Source organism: Thamnophis sirtalis, unplaced genomic scaffold (genome assembly GCF_051295495.1).
Source record: "Thamnophis sirtalis isolate CommonGarterSnake01/CBP01778 unplaced genomic scaffold, rThaSir2_p1.2 scaffold_13, whole genome shotgun sequence".
In the NCBI taxonomy this organism is placed as follows: domain Eukaryota; kingdom Metazoa; phylum Chordata; class Lepidosauria; order Squamata; family Natricidae; genus Thamnophis; species Thamnophis sirtalis.
This window is the reverse complement of record NW_028261393.1, coordinates 2668093-2685184: the sequence shown is the minus strand read 5'-3', so window position 1 is coordinate 2685184 and position 17092 is coordinate 2668093. Positions and strand designations below refer to the sequence as shown.

At 47.8% G+C, this 17092-nt stretch overlaps 1 protein-coding gene across 1 annotated transcript; it reads left to right on the top strand.

Moving 5' to 3' along the window:
* Positions 1–926: 926 nt before the first annotated feature.
* Positions 927–10463, top strand: EIF3K (eukaryotic translation initiation factor 3 subunit K). Its single transcript, XM_087727251.1, has 8 exons — positions 927–1049; positions 3387–3485; positions 3830–3950; positions 5536–5610; positions 6953–7019; positions 7856–7933; positions 9288–9413; positions 10216–10463. The coding sequence occupies exons 1-8, from the start codon at positions 991–993 to the stop codon at positions 10245–10247; spliced, it is 657 nt and encodes a 218-aa protein (XP_087583377.1). The 5' UTR covers positions 927–990; the 3' UTR covers positions 10248–10463.
* The last annotated feature ends 6629 nt before the right edge of the window (positions 10464–17092 follow it).

The following is a 17092-nucleotide window of genomic DNA, read 5'->3' as shown; positions in this document are numbered from 1 at the left end:
AGGGATAACTAATCTTGGCAATTTTAAGACGCATGGACTTCAACTCCCAGAGTTCCCTAGCTTGCATGGGTGGTTGCGGAATTCTGGGAGTTGAAGTCCACACGTCTTAAAGTTGCCAAGGTTGGAGACTACAGGATGCTGAAGCCCCCAGCCCCATCCCTGATGCCCATGCAGCCACCAATAGGGTAAGAAAGCCCTTGGAAGATGGGGAGGCTGTAGCAGAGTTCAGTAGGGTAAGTTGCAGAGATGCTGGAATGGGGGGCTCCCAGCCTGCTTTCCTGCCCCCCCCCCTTGGTTGGCACTGCCAGGGGGCATTGAGGTAGCTGATCAGAGAAGCAGATTGGGAAATGATAGATAGATAGATAGATAGATAGATAGATAGATAGATAGATAGATAGATAGATAGATAGATAGATAGATAGATAGATCCCCCCCCTTGCAATCTACAGCCCCTCTGAATTTATTCATTGAGGCTTGGAGTCATTCATAAACTTTTATCATTGTCGCACCCAGCTAGGATATATTTGGAGAGTTTATTTTCAAAAGGGGTGATGAAGAAAAAAAAAATCAAGTTCCTAGCCCTCATTGTCAAAGAGCACATGCTTTTAACAAGGAGGCGGGAAGTGGGCGGGGCTACTTATAAGGCGGGCGGGGCGGAGAAGGTGGCTCTGGACCGGTGTTTTTCATCCTCAGCCGCTCTTAAGAACGTGCGGACTTCAACTCCCACAATGCAGTGGGTTTGCTGGGCCCCAGGGAAGGCGCCTATTCTGTCGGCTGAGGAATTCTGGGAGTTGAAGTCCCACGCGTCTTCTTTACGCGACTTCGGGCACGCCCGGTCTCCACTGCGCGCGCGCGCGAGCGCCGCGTGCTCCGCAGGCCTCCGGCAAAGCCTAGAGCGGGAAAGGAAGTCCGGCGCCTCTCCAATCGGAAGTTTCCTTTCCTTCGCTTCTTCCGCTTCCGCCCCTTTCTTCGTCTCCTGCCTCCGCAGCCATGGCGGCCTTCGAGCAGATGCGGGCGAGCGTCGGGAAGCTGCTGAAGGGCATCGACAGGTATTTCCCGAAGAGTCTGAAACCTTTTAGCCAGGAAGAGAGGATGGCGCTCTGCTCATGCTCAGGAACCCCACGTCTTCGGCGGGCCGGCAGCATTCCTGCTCTCCCGCATCTCCTTTTTACCTTCAAACAAAAAAGGGATTTGGGGAGGAGAAACCGGGATGGGGCGGAAGGAATTAGTCAACTTCCCAGTTTTATAATTATTAGATTTTAAAATCAAACTGAGGGTTCTCCCTTTCTCCCACCATTCGTCTTCGAGAGGTGGGAATAGGGACCACCAGGAGATCCCTGGAGAGGTGGGGGTGGGAGCTGGTCCTCCACTTGATCAAACAGACCCTGGGCTTCCTTTCTTGCACCCAATGCATGAGTCTTGCTCTCTTCCTTCCCATCTTTGCCAGTTTTAAATCAATTTTAAAAAGCGTCCATGAGAAAGACCTAAAATAAAACAAAACAAAAATCTTAAGCCTGAACTGTTCTTGTTGGGTATCTTGTCAGGAAAATATAGTCAAGAAAATGCATATTTGATTATTCGTGTAATAACTGCAGCTAGAATTGTATTTGCACAAAGTTGAAAGGGTAAAGAGGTCCCCACAGATGAAAATGTGATTAAAAAAATATTAGAATGTGCAGAATTGAAAAGATTAACACTTGCAATTAAAGGAAAGGAAGAATCTGATTATATGAGAGCTAGTCTATCAATGGTTAGAGAATAAATATGAAAGTAAGATATTATAAAGTTAAATAAATTAAGAAGAGAAATGTTACAACAACAGATATGTTAAGTTTTAAGTACTAGTGTTAAAATAAGAATATTATATTATATTATATATTCTTATTTTACACACACACACACACACACACATATATATATATATATTCATGGATTTTCATGGGTGTAGGTGGTATGCTGGTCTTGTTGTATTCGGGTCTTTTCTCGTGTAAGATTGAGATTGTCTTGGCAATGTTTCAGCGAGGGCTCACTCGCCATCTTTAGGCGAGTGAATAGCAGTTAGCAATAGCAGTTAGACTTATATACCGCTTCATAGGGCTTTCAGCCCTCTCTAAGCGGTTTACAGAATCAGCATATTGCCCCAACAACAATCCAGGTCCTCATTTTTCCCACCTCGGAAGGATGGAAGGCTGAGTCAACCCTGAGCCTGTGAGATTAGAACCGCTGAACTGCAGATAACAGTCAGCTGAAGTGGCCTGCAGTACTGCACCCTAACCACTGCGCCACCTCGGCTCTTGAACCCAGCCTGAAGATGGCGAGTGAGACCTCGCTGAAACGTTGCCAAGACAATCTCAATCTTACACGGGAAACAACCCGATACAACAAGACCATGTATGTATGTATCTATGTATGAATATGGTGGTAAGCTTTAACTATTATGACACAAAAAATTTGTACCCAGATGGCACACTGTTTAATGAATGATGAAATGTTCGTATTAAAAGACAATTAAAAAGAATGTTGGGGAAAAAAGACCTAAAACAAGATGGATCTAGGACATCGGCAAGTACTGCCGGGGCCCAATTGGCAAAGGAAAGCCTGAGATCGTATTGGTTGAAAACATGCGGAGGAGGCCTCCTTCATTCTGCAGTGGGTAGACAACAACTGGAACGACAAAATCAATTTTAGTGTTAATATTTATGGTTTGGATGCTTTTGTTCTTTTTCTTAATTGATTGTAAGTCGTCTAGAGTCATGTTAGAAATTATGCCCCTTTGCTGAATAAGGTGAATGCAATAAGATTTTCTTTATATTCTTTAAGATTTACCAAACTTTTAAACGATTGTACAAACTGTACTCACCTCCGGGTGAGAGAGGCGGCATAATAGAGCCGAGGTGGCACAGTGGTTAAATGCAGCACTGCAGGCTACTTCAGCTGACTGCAGTTCGGCTGTTCAAATCTCACCGGCTCAGGGTTGACTCAGCCTTCCATCCTTCCGAGGTGGGTAAAATGAGAACCCGGATTGTTGTTGGGGGCAATATGCTGACTCTGTAAACCGCTTAGAGAGGGCCGAAAGCCCTATGAAGCGGTATATAAGTCTAACTGCTATTGCTATTGCTATATAAATTTAAGAAATACATGCATTGTTAGACGTTCCTCTCCACAAACAGGCCTTTCACTCTTGAGAGTGACAGACGTCAGGCTCAGAGAGGAGAAGGTGGTGCAAGGAGACACCAGGAGTAGGAATGGGGAACTGGAGCTTTTCAATGCAATAAGTGATGCCAATGCCTGGGAGAAACCGCTTGTCCCTGGTCACCTCTGCCTGCCTCCATTGGTCCTTAGGACGTCCCCTCCTGACAGCTGTTCCATCTTTTCCTGACTTTCAGATACAACCCAGAAAATCTTGTCACTCTGCAGCACTACGTGGAGACCCAGGCCAAAGAGAACGCCTATGACTTGGAGGCCAATCTGGCTGTGCTCAAACTGTGAGTTGCGGATCTTTTGACGCTTCCACCATCTACCAACGGAGCCCCAAAGGCCAGACCTGGGGATCCAGAAGCGGGATGGAGCCCATCTGCTGACTCGGTTGTTGGTCATTGGCAAGAGGGTGAAAGGAGTTGTTGCTTTTTTTTCCATTGTTGTTGTTTACGTCTTTTATCCTGGCAAATGTCCTGGAGTCAATGAGAGTTGAGTTTGAGCAGCCACGTAACATTTCTTAAATAAATTCTAGAGGGAGAAATCCTGCAGTGGTTGCCCTGGAGCGGAAATGTTGGTTTTCCTGCACGATTCTTGCCGGGTTCTGATCTCGCCATCCTTTTCTCTCCTCTAGGTATCAGTTTAATCCTAACTTATTCCAAGTCTCAGTGACTGCCCAGATCCTCCTCAAGGCACTGACCAACCTTCCTCACACCGACTTCACACTCTGCAAGTGCATGATTGACCAGGCTCGCGTATCCTGTTTGTGCTCTAAGATAACTTCCCCCAGGTCCCTATTGGGACTTGAAGCCTCCCCACCAGGCACAGCTCACCAGGAAAAGGCCTAGATGGAGAACGAGGGCTTAGACCAGGAACGGGCAACTATGGTCCCTGTGGTGGCCCGGCAGGAGTCGGTAGAGCTGCCGCCAGACTCCGACAGTATAGGGGCTGGTGGGTCGGCCTTGGAGAGGGTGGAGGACCCTGGACAGGGTGTTAGGGCTCGGCCGGAGCTGTTAGAGCTGCCGTCAAACTCCGACAGTAGGGGTGCTGGTGGGTCGTCCTTAGAGTGGAGGACCCTGGACGGGGTGTCGACGCCGTGAAGGGTGGAAGGAGACATGGTGGCCATTGGATACCTGGGGAGTCTTGGCTCAAGTTGGCTGCGAGCCCAAAAATAAACATAGATAAAGTCTCTGGCAAAAAGTTACACAGCAAAAGGAAAAACAAAAAGCTCTTACAGCAAACCAGGTTTACAGAAAGCAAATCACTTATCCAAGTGCCTCTGAATCTCAAAACGATGAACCACACACGACGAACCACGAACATTAACTTCTGCAACTAAGGTGTGCACCATCCGTCTTTTGTCTGCAGAAGACGACCCTAACGAGCAACAGCTGCTCATTATTCCTGCATCCTGACGCAACTCACAGCAAGCTGCTGCTGAGTCACAACAGGTCCCTTTGTAACTTGTGGACTTCAACTCCCAGAATTCCTGAGCCAGCCACCAAATGTGCCATCAGGCTTACTCAGATAGATGGAGGTATGGTCAGGTGTACTTAAGAAGCCTCTATTTTAGCTGGGCAGCATTCTTCTTCTTCTTGTGCCATATCCATCATCGGATGTTCATGCTGATGTTGGCAATCCTGTTTTTATCAACAACCACATACAAAAAGGCTGCTGGGTTTTGTCCAAGCTGGCCCCTTAGATTCTGAAGCCATGATGTTGTTCTTCTGCCTGGACCTCCTTTGCCTTCAACCTTTCCTTGAAGGAGGATTAAGTGAGGGATGTCCTATTAAGGAGTCGAGGTGGCGCAGTGTTTAGAGTGCAGCACTGCAAGCTACTTCAGCTGAATACAATTCAGCAGTTCGGCTGTTCAAATCTCACCGGCTCAAGGTTGACTCAGCCTTCCATCCTTCCGAGGTGGGTGAAATGAGGACCCGGATTGTTGTTGGGGGCAATAGGCTGACTCTGTAAACCGCTTAGAGAGGGCTGAAAGCCCTATGAAGCGGTATATAAGTCTAACTGCTATTGCTATTCTCCAGGTGTCACATCACCTGTCCAAAATATTCTAACTTTTGCCTTTTTTAATGGTTTTGATGATTTCCCTTGGCTTCCCCAGGCGGCTTATTCCCCTCCTCATTTCTGATTTTGTCAGCCTGCCTTATACGTAAAACTACATTTCAAATACTTCTGGTCTCTTTCCAGTGGCTTTCTGTCAAAGAGACCAAGCATGGGAGCATTTAATAGCTTGTCCGGTCCAAAAGATCCTGGGATAGAGCGGGGAGGAATTCCATGCTTTTCTCCAGCTTCCTATCTAGCATTCCTTAACTCTGCTGCTCCCAGCAAGAAGAGTCTCCGATCCGTCAGATCTTATACCTGGGGGAATTGTTGGAGAACTGTCATTTTCAGTCTTTCTGGGTAAGTATTGGTATTGGTATTTTATTATTTGTATGCCGCCCTTCTCCGGGAGGACTCAGAGCGGCGAACAATTCAAAGGGGAAAAAAAGGGGGAACATAAAAGACAAAATACAAATAATAAAAGTAGACAACAGTCGCACAACCATACACGTCGAGAAGGGAGGGAACTCATCACCCCCAGGCCTGCCGGCAAAGCCAGGTTTTGACGGCTTTTCGGAAGGCCTGGAGAGAGGTGAGGGTCCGAATCCCTGCGGGGAGTTCATTCCAGAGGGCCGGAGCTGCCACAGAGAAGGCCCTCCCCCGGGTAATAGCCAGGTGGCATTGGCTGGTAGATGGCACCCGGAGGAGGCCGACCCTGTGAGATCTAATGGGTCTGTGGGAGGTAATTGGCAGTAGGTGGTCTCTCAAGTACCCAGATCCAATACCATGAAGGGCTTTATAAGTTACGACTAGCACCTTGAAGCGTATCCGGAGACTGATCGGTAACCAGTGCAGCTCGCGGAGGATAGGTGTAACGTGGGTGTACCAAGGTGCACCCACAATCACTCGCGCGGTGCGTTCTGGACGAGTTGAAGTCTCCGAATACTCTTCAAGGGCTGCCCCATGTAGAGCACAGGTAAGTCAACCGTATTAGTAGATTCACACAGTCGTGACTGATAAGGCTGTGGGAATCAAATTAGTTTGTGTTTGCGAAATAAATACTTTTAATATAGACTTGCAACCGTTCATTTCCTCACTGTTCAAAATTACAACAGCACTGAAAATATGTATTTATGATTTAAAAAGTGGCACTTTTGCAGCATCCCTATGGTCACCCGATCAAACTTTGGGCGCTTGGCAAGCGGCATGAATTTATATGACGGTTGTGGCATCCTGGGTCACGTGGTCGTCAGCGGCAGCCTTCCCAATTGGCCGAGGCAGAGTCAATGGGGGAACCTGGATTGGCTTAATGACCGCTTGCTTTACTTAACAATTGTGGCCAAAAAAAAAAAAGGTTGTGAACTCGGACGCAACCCACTTAACGACTGCCCAGCTTAGGAATGGAAATGTGGGTCCCAATCGTGGTCATAAGTCAAGGACTTCCTATACTGCAGTCCAAGGAACATCTGCAGAATGACACATTGGTTGTTGGGAAGAAGTAGTTGTTGAATATGCGTCGGATTGTTAGGTCAGTTACAAAAGTTTTTTTTTAAAAAATGTGCTGCTTTTGTTTAATCTCCTGAAACAGTAAATTTTGATGCTTTCGTTGTCGGAATGTAGACCAATATCTGTCATTGACCGTGTCCTGGCCTTGAGCAAGGCTATCCTCTCTTATTTCTGATTTTTTTTTTTTTAATAACAGCAAGCTCTGGATAAAAACATGAAACTGCTAGATGGGATCGTTGGATTTGAAGATTCGGTTAGGAAATGTAAGTCAAAAGTATTGTAATTTGCTTTTAGGGGTGGGGTGGGGGGTGTTTGTTTGTTTGTTGTTTGTTTGTTTATTATATTTATATGCCGCCCTTTTCCCCAAAGGGGACTCAGGGCGGCTCACAACTCAAATCAGGGAAGGGGGATACAGACAAAAAATTAAGAAAACAAAGCATAACAATGCATTATTTAAAACACACAACAGTCATACCATTCGAGACGGGGGCAACAGCTCTTTAGCCCCAGGCCTGTCGGAACAGCCAGGTTTTAAGGGCTTTGCGGAAGGCCTGGAGGGTGGTGAGGGTTCGAATCTCCACGGGGAGTTCGTTCCAGAGGGTCGGAGCAGCCACAGAGAAGACCCTCCTCCGGATAGTCGCCAGTCAACACTGGCCGGCGGATGGAATTCGGAGGAGGCCTAATCTGTGGGATCTAATCGGTCTAGTGGAGGTAATTGGCAGCAGGCGGTCTCTCAAGTACCCAGGTCCAATACCATCTCAAGTCTCAAGTAGTGGCCCTTGGAGGGAGGTTTTTTTCCCTTCCTTGCTTTATATGTCTTTTAATACCCTATTTCCCTGAAAATAAGACACCCCCTCAGGTAATAAACCCAATCGGGCTTTTGAGCACATGCGCTAAAGCCCTCCCCCAAACAATAAGCTCTCCCTGAAAATATTTGAACACATGTGCAGCCAATGCCCGCCATTTCCCCTGGTTGCTTGCCCTGCAAACAACACGAGATGAGGAGGCGAGGCCGGAGGGGGGGGGCAAGGAAGGGGGGGAACACCTTAAGACCTAAACCCCGGTTAGGATTCTCAGTGTCCCCTTTTTCCTTTTGCAGTCATTTGCCATGTAGTTGGAATCACATACCAGCACATAGACCGGTGGCTTCTGGCCAAAATGTTGGGCGATCTAACAGGTGAGTGGCCGTAAAGGCCGGTATATAATTTCCTTCCCTTTGTCACGTGGGTTTTGTTGTCTCCTTGGAGCCTGATGATATTTAGAATGGAGGGATATGAGGAAAAACATGGAATATTGTGTTTTAACCTACATGTTAATTTGCAAAATTATCTATCTACCAATCTAATTAATCTGTCTGTCCTGCCTATCTATCTGTTGTCAACTCGCAAAACATCCCTGGCCTGCTCTCGAGTTGCCATAAGAAAGGGGTGGGGGGAACTGATGAAAAGACATGGCAGTAAAAGACAGATGCACATTCCACACTTAACGCTCTCAAGGCTGTTTCCCAGGGTTACTTACAGCGGCCGGAGGGGAGCGATCTGTAAAACCCACGAAATTGCCCCATTGGTCAATGTGCTTGATGACACACTCTGGGGGAGGGGGGGGAAACAGGGTCATGATTGGGGCCGTAAATTACATGGGATGAGAGCTGGCTTCACTTGGGAAGGTGCCGACATGAAGCTCCTAATATATAACTGGATTTCTTTTGAAATTTGGTTCGAGGCTCATGATTTAATTAGGGCATCCAGAACACTGACAGCTCTCTGTCCTAGCTATCAGTTGTCAGCTCCTCTTCATTAATTAATTAGGAAAGAAAGACCACGAGACTCCATGCGTGGAAATCAAGTGTACTTTTACTAATTAAGAATGATTAAAGGCATAGCATAGCGAAGTCTGGATATTAAGGCGCGAAAGCGATTGATATATAGAATAGCCCATTCCCCACCCCTTGGCATCACAATCCCAGTCCAATCATAATTCTTGCAAGTGTCAGGTGTGAGATAACTTCAAAAGGCATCACGAAGATGGAATGTCGGTGCCGTTAGTCCTGGCGGGAAACAACCACGCATGCGTAGTCAGATCAGTCGGTGAAATCCAGAACCTTCCTCCAGCACAATGAGTAACCCCTCCCAAATACCATGCCCTCCCTCCCCGTTTCATGGCAGCCGAAGCGATAGCAATGCAGAGGCTGACATCAGTTCTAGCTATCAAAATGCCACCTGTCTCATGGTTCAAGGTGACAGGATAAGCAAATGTTAAAATGGGAAGCCAATGAGTTTTACATTTCTCTTTAGCTTTTCCACGTGGTGAAGCCATTCCTGGGTTGTTCTTAGCTATATAATTCATGTTGTTCTTCCCATTCCGAGTTCTCCACTGCTTTCACAGTTTGGCTCTTTCTTTCTATATTTTGCATTGATAATCGTTTTCATAAACTTTGAAGGGAGGAAGAGAGTTTCTAACGAAATGCAGGATTCTCTCTTTAGCCCAAATCACACGCCCCCCCAGCTTGTAACTCTTCGTTTTGGTTGCAGATAATCAGCTGAAGTCTTGGATGAGCAAATACGGCTGGGTAGAAACGGAGCCTGGGACAATATTCATTTGCAACCAGGAAGAGAACATCAAGCCTAAAAACATCGTGGAGAAAATAGACTTTGACAGTGAGTGTCGTTTCTTCTGCTCATCTCACTCCTTTAATCCCTCCCTCCCCCAAACCAGAGGGTCGGTGGGGGCCCAAGCACTCTGCCAGAGAAAAACCCAGCTCTGATTCTGCCGGCCAGATCTAAGCACCCTGCGGGCTCCATCCAGCCAATGGTGGGTTTCAAAAATTGTTCGAACCTACTCTGTGGGTGTGGCCTCCTTTATGGGAGTGGATTGCTGCCCATGTGATATGAAATTATGAATTAGTACTTAGGTCTGTCCAAGTAGCTATTCAGAAACTCTGGCATTGAAGCATGCAAGTCTTAAAGCTGTCAAATTACAAGACCCTTGCACCCCTAACCCTTTAGAAAGAAAAACCCCCAGGGGTGTTCAAAGTTGACAGCTTTAAGACTTGTGGACTTCAACTCCCAGAATTCCTCCTCCAGTCACGTTGGCTCAGGAACTCCCGCATTGAAGCATGGAAGTCTTAAAGCTGTCAAATTACAAGATCCTTGCACCCCTAACCCTTTAGCAGTGGTGGGTTTCAAAAAAAATTTGAAACATCTTCTGTAGGTGTGGCCCGCTTTCCGGGTCCACTGGTGGAACCTCTTCTAACCGGTCCGGTAGATTTGATGAACCGGTTCTACCGAATAGGTGCGAACCGGTGGGAACCCACCTCTGGATCCGGCCCACGGGCCTGGAGTTTGATACCCCTGCTCTACAGTTCGCCAGCTTGTGATTGTTCATCTGGATCAGCCGAAGTCCGTTTCATACCCTGAATCTCTCTCTTCACTACCCCGTTCCCCTTCTGCTTTCTTTCAGGTGTGTCCAGTATCATGGCGTCTTCCCAGTAACGCACATCCCACCCCCGGCGTTCTCCTTATCCACCGTGCGAATTTCAGCCCCACTTTTTTTTTTAAGGCCGTTTATTAAAACCAATAAATAAGTGATTTGCCAGTAGTAAGCACAGCTGTTACATCAGGCTGGATTCCATCAGGACTGGGCAATTTGATTTTATCCATGATTTCATTCGTCACCTGTGCTGTACGTTTTTTAAAAAATAATTCACAGCTCCGGTGTTTTTTTGTTTTTTAATAACGCCTCGTACAGGTTGTTTCTGTGAAAGCGATGCACTGCGCTGCATTTTAGCAGTTATATACCGCTTCATAGGGCTTTCAGCCTTCTCTAAGCGGTTTACAAAGTCAGCTTATCGCCCCCACAGTCTGGGTCCTCATTTCACCCACCTCGGAAGGATGGAAGGCTGAGTCAACCCTGAGCCGGTGAGATTAGAACCGCCGAGCTGCAGATAGCAGTCAGCTGAAGTGGCCTGTAGTACTGCACCCTAACCACTGCGCCACCTCGGCTCTTTTGCTGTGCCGCACACGGAATGAGTAAAACGACGAAGTAGAAAGGGGCAATTTTCAAAAGAATTGGGGGGGGGGGCATGAAGCCACCCAAGACGGGAGCCTGAGCCACACAGGGCAACTGCAGGATTTCATCCATGGCCCTGGACCCTGCCCTCTGTGGACAAGAGCCACCCCTTGAAATCCACGCCAAAGGTTAAAGGTGCTTCAACTAATAACGCCAGGGTAATACACAAAAACAAGCTAAAATCAGATTCTGACCCAGGGTTGGGCTGTTCCTCTAATGGCCACTAGATGGGGGTGGGGAGCCGAAAGGAGAAATAGGAGTTGACTGCTTCTTGCTAGCTCACTAAGCAAAGGAGTCTGTTGCATTCTGTGTCGGTCGTAACCAGGGCGTGGTGAGAGGAAACCAGGGCTCAGGTTCAGCTGTGAGTGGGATAGCCAGGAGCCCAAGTGCCCTTTCCCTCCACACAGCTTCTTTGATTTGCCATTCTTTTTGTTTTTTTGAAGGGCTTTCCTTCCCTCGTTTCTTCTCTCCTACTCTCCTTCCTTCCCTCCCTCCTTTCTTCTCTCCTCTCCTTCCCCCTTCCTTCCCTCCTTCCTCCTTCCCTCCCTCCTTTCTCTCTCCTCTCCTTCCCTCCTTCCTTCCCTCCTTCCTTCCCTCCCTCCTTCCCCCTTCACTCCTTCCTTCTCTCCTTCCCTCTTTCCTTCCTTCCTTTCTTCTCTCCTTCCTTTCCCCCTTCCTTTCCTCCTTCCTTCCCCCTTCCTTCTCTCCTACATTCCCTCCTTTCTTCTCTCCCTCTCTCCTTCCTTCCCTCCTTCCTTCCCTCCCTCCTTCCCCCTTCCCTCCCTCCTTTCTTCTCTCCTTCCCTCCTTCCATCCCTCCCTCCTTCCCCCTTCCCTCCCTCCTTTCTTCTCTCCTTCCCTCCTTCCTTCCCTCCTTCCTTCCCTCCCTCCTTCCCCCTTCACTCCCTCCTTTCTTCTCTCCTCTCCTTCCCCCTTCCTTCCCTCCTTCCTCCTTCCCACCCTCCTTTCTTCTCTCCTCTCCTTCCCTCCTTCCTTCCCTCCTTCCTTCCCTCCCTCCTTCCCCCTTCACTCCTTCCTTCTCTCCTTCCCTCCTTCCTTCCTTCCTTTCTTCTCTCCTTCCTTTCCCCCTTCCTTTCCTCCTTCCTTCCCCCTTCCTTCTCTCCTACATTCCCTCCTTTCTTCTCTCCCTCTCTCCTTCCTTCCCTCCTTCCTTCCCTCCCTCCTTCCCCCTTCCCTCCCTCCTTTCTTCTCTCCTCTCCTTCCCTCCTTCCTTCCCTCCCTCCTTCCCCCTTCACTCCCTCCTTTCTTCTCTCCTCTCCTTCCCTCCTTCCTTCCTTCCTTTCTTCTCTCCTTCCTTTCCCCCTTTCTTTCCTCCTTCCTTCCCCCTTCCTTCTCTCCTACATTCCCTCCTTTCTTCTCTCCTTCTCTCCTTCCTTCCCTCCTTGCTTCCCTCCTTCCTTCCCTCCCTCCTTCCCCCTTCCCTCCCTCCTTTCTTCTCTCCTTCCTTCCTTCTCCCCTTCCTTTCCTCCTTCCTTCCCCCCTTCCTTCTCTCCTACATTCCCTCCTTCCTTCCCTCCTTTCTTCTCTCCTTCCTTCCCTCCTTGCTTCCCTCCCTCCTTCCTACCCCCTTTCTTCTCTTTCTTCTCTCCTTCCTCCCTTCCTCCTCTCCTTTCCCTTCTCTCCTTCCCCTTCCTCCCCTTTACCCTTCCCCTCTTCTTCCCATCCCTCCCCTCTTTCCTACTCTTGCATTCCCTCCCATTCTTCCTCTGCCTTTCCCTTTCTCCTATTCCTCTCCTTTCTCCTCTCCTTCCTATCTTTCCTTCTACTCCACCCACTCTATCCGTTGTTGTGTTTACATATTCTCCTCTTCAGGGGATGGACCTTTTTGCCCCCGAGCCTTAACATCGACCAAGGGAAGCGGCTCTCCAGCCATAAGGCGGATTGAAGGTGCAGTTATTCACCTGGAGATTTGGCCTTGCAAACGCAGCGGGCATTCCAGCGGGCGTGACTCAAGGGGTGTGGTTGGGAATTGGCTCCGCCCCTGAGACTGGGAGAGGCTCCCAAGACAAAGAAATGCCTTGGTTGGGGGGGGGGGGAGCCACCAGGTGAGCAGCTTACTCCACAAGCCACGGGACTTTCCTTTCTCAGGACCTCGACTTACAACCGCCATCGAGAGGGGAACTGTGCACGGTCACTAAGTGGGAACAACTTGTCCAATCCTCAACTTAGGACCAGGATTTTGTCACTAAACAAGGCGGTCTTTTAAGTGAGTTTTACATTTTTACAACCTTTTCTGACGCAATTGTTAAGTGAATCCAGCTTTCTTCCCCCCTCCCCTCCATTGACTTCACTTGTTTGGAGGTCCGTCCGTTTCCCCCCCTCCTTGGAGGTCCGTCATCCCCGAGGAAGGTTTTAAACAGCGGTCAGGTGACCTGGGGATGCTACAACCTTTGTCAACGCGAGCTGGTTGCCAAGCACCCAGGTTGTGATTGCAGGGGCGTTGTGACGGTCGTAAATGTCGAGGACCAGTCATAAGTCGCTTCCAGCACCGCCGTAACTCTGCAAGGTCGTTAAAACAGTTGTAAGTCGAGGACTGCCTGGATTATAAGGCTTCGGTCCTCTCCAAATGCCCCCCCCCCTTGCTTTGAGTTCCCCAACGGCAGATTATTTCGCCAGCAACGGTGAGCTGCGTTGACGGATCTCTTAGAAGGAGCAATCTGTATAAATGCCTGTGGGAGGAAGGGATTTCCCCCCCCCCCTTCCCTCCCTGCTTTCTCTTTCTTTCAGTATTTGGGAGATTCTTGCAGGGCTTATGTGTCAAAAGATAAAAGGCACAAGAGCATCCTCAAGTGCACAATTTTTTTTTATAGAGAATTTTGGGGGGAAAAAAACCTTACAAATATTTACTTCCCTCCCCCCACCCTCCCCCCGGCTTCCCAGAACCAATACAGGGTATAAATCTTTAACAAAAACATTCTAAAATAAACTTTAAAAAAAAGTTAGTATCATCTTTCATTTGAGCTTTAACTCCTCTTTGCTAGGCTAGCTCTAAATAGATTATATCATTCCTTGTTTCTTCAGTCATAAACTATCTGGAATTTCTTAGTCCCGTATTTATTTTGAGTGTATAGTCAATCCATCTTCTCCACTCCAGTTTATATCTCTCGTTTGAATGGTCCTTGAGATATGCTGCTATTTTAGCCATCTCAGCTAGGTTTGTTACTTTTAACGTCCATTCTTGGATAGTAGGCAAATCTTCCTTTTTCCAGTATTGCGCCACCAACAGTCTTGCTGCGGTTATTAAATGCAAAATCAGGTTAAATCTCTACAACTGTATAATCAGTAATTATGCCTAACAAGAATAACCGAGGGGTAAACTTTATCCTTTTTTTAAGACCATCCCCAAATGCACAATTGAAGCCCTGTCTCTGTGGAGATTCTCAGTCATCCAGGCCACCGTTGTGCCAAAGGTGCTTTTTCAAAGAGGCACCTGGGCTTTCTGGTTACCCGTCTTCTAAAGTTCTTCTAACCAGAAAGTCCACAGTTGCCTCTTTGCGACAATCCGCTTCCAGAGAGCACAAATGAACCTTTTGAGAAACGGCTGAAGGAGACCTATTGTTTAGGGAAGGTGGCTGAGCTTTTATCTCCCATCGCTCTCTCTCCGCTCTTCTTTCCCCATCTCATTTCCCACCGGTTCTTGGCTTGCAGAAAAAGAGACCGGCGTTCTCCTTCCTCCGATTGGTTCTGCAGTCACTGGATCCCTCACCTGGGAACAAACCTGAATGAAGCATCTCTCGGCCTGGCCCGGGAACTGGGAACTGGGCCCAGAACCTCCGAAACAAGGAAGAAAGGCCCTGCTTTGTTCCTTGTAAGCTGATTCTCTACCTGAACAAACCCCTTCCCATTTCCTGAGGTTTGCTAGGAATTGCAAAAGTTGGTTTTATAACACACACACACCCTGGCAGTGTTACTTTTCTTTCTGCAGGCATATAACCACAATTGAGTTCCAAATTTCCATTTCTGAGCAAGACAGTTACAAAGTGAGGTTTACCCCGTATTACGACCTTTCCTGCCACGATCATTAAGCGAATGACTCCTCTTCTTTTAATGACCCCGTAATCCCTTGCGGGGTGGAGCCTGGGCAAACCGAATGGAGTTGGGTGTTTCCTGGCCAGATGCCTTTCCTGTCACCAACGAGGAGTTTTGTTCAGATGTTTTCTCATTGTGCCCCGGAGAGAGAGAGAGAAATAACGGCTTCTGCCTAGGATCGAACTCGAACAGCTTCCTGATTGTGTAAAAGGGGGGTTCCCGTGATCCCACGACTCTGCAAGCAACCGTCGTAAATACGAACCCTTCGCCCAGCACCCGAATGTTGATTGCGTGATCAAAATCGGGGCTGCTGGCAACTATAAAGAACGGTCAGAAGTTCATTTTTTCAGCGCTGTTTTAGCTTCGGTCACTAAGTGAAGAAACGGTTCTAAGTTGAGGGCTACCTGTAGTCCTATTGCTTGGGATCTTCAAATAGCAATAGCAATAGCAGTAGACTTATATACTGCTTCATAGGGCTTTCAGCCCTCTCTAAGCGGTTTTACAGAGAGTCAGCATATTGCCCCCAACAATCTGGGTCCTCATTTTACCCACCTCGGAAGGATGGAAGGCTGAGTCAACCCTGAGCCGGTGAGATTTGAACCGCTGAACTGCTGATCTAGCAGTAGCCTGCAGTGCTGCATTTAACCACTGCGCCACCTTGGCTCATGAAATGCTTCCATTTTTCCCCCTCCCTCAATGTAACGTTCCCGTGGTTCGTCCATGAGGCCAGTGTGGAGAAAAGACACGGACACGATCTTTCTCGGGATGGAGCGACCCAGATTGGGGGTCTGAGAGCCCCTTTTATTGAGGTAGGACAAAGGCAGGAGGAGCAATCAGCATGTGCTTAAAAACAGCCTGTAAAAGTACAATTTCTAATCATCTGCTCAGGGAAGTTCTGTCTATATATGGTCAAATCCTGGGCGTCATTGGTAGGGCACATCTCGGGATGTTATGTTATGAACTATCAGGATGTTATACAGTTTTAGGAGTTTGTTTTCTCCTGTGTGGTTCAGCGTGGCTCTGCAACTATATTACAACACCTCAAAGGGAGGCAACGACGTTAAAAGAACCTGAGTTTTCACGCCGTCCCTAATCTGAAATCTGCGGCAGGAAATCTCTCTTATCCTTGGTCCGCTGGAGCTGTTTGTTAAGGGTTTTTTCTTCCTGCAGGGCTCCCATTATTTTTGGGAAGGGCGATGGAAGGATTCAATGAAGTCATGGTCTATTTCTGAGAGTGATATTCCTTTTTTCCCCCCTTCCTTTCTGCTCAGGCTGCCAAGAAAGGGGCAGTAGGTTCTATTGAAGAGTCCTTAACTCGGTTTCTAAAAGTTTGCCAGTTGGCCCTAGAGTAAGTTACTAACTGCTTGGAAGGGTCAGGCTCGGGGCAAGCCGATCTAAAAATAAAAGACATAATAAAATGAGTGTCGGTGAAAAATAGTAAAACCGTCAAGAGATTAAAATAGCATTTAACCGCTTTTCTGTCCTCCCATCTTCAAACGCCATGTATTGTCATTTAGCTTATTTTTGTCTGCTTTGCGTTGCCAGAAAGGTTTTAAGATGTGAAAAGCAGCTAAGAATTTTGGTCTGCCAGAGGACTACATTTTCAGAATGTCGTTTTATTTACTGACTTAACAGGATTTACAAAGCCACCTATCTCATAGAGGTAGAGTCCTTGTTTAGCGACCACAATTGGGACAGGAAACCTGGTGGTTAAATGAAGCAATAGGTAGGCTCAGCCCTCAACTCTGCTTATGAATTGAATTCAGCTTTTCTGTTCCTTTACAGTCCTGCACAGGTCATAAAAATTTGAAATGCGGATTTACAGGCGGCTGTTGACGTGTAAGCTGGGTTGGCAAAAATCAGAAATGAGGAGGGGATAAGCCGCATGGGAAAGCCAAGGGAAATCATGAAAAAGGGGAAGTTAGAATATTTTGGGACGTGTGATGTGGAAAAATAGTCAATACTTTGCTTAAGCCCTTCATGGTATTGGATCTGGGTACTTGAGAGACCGCCTGCTGCCAATTACCTCCCAAAGACCCGTTAGATCGCACAGGGTCGGCCTCCTCTGGGTTCCGTCCACCAGCCAATGCCACCTGGCTACTACCCGGGGGAGGGCCTTCTCTGTGGCAGCTCCGGCCCTTTGGAACGAACTCCTCGCGGAGATTCGGACCCTCACCTCTCTCCAGGCCTTCCGGAAAGCCGTCAAAACCTGGCTGTGC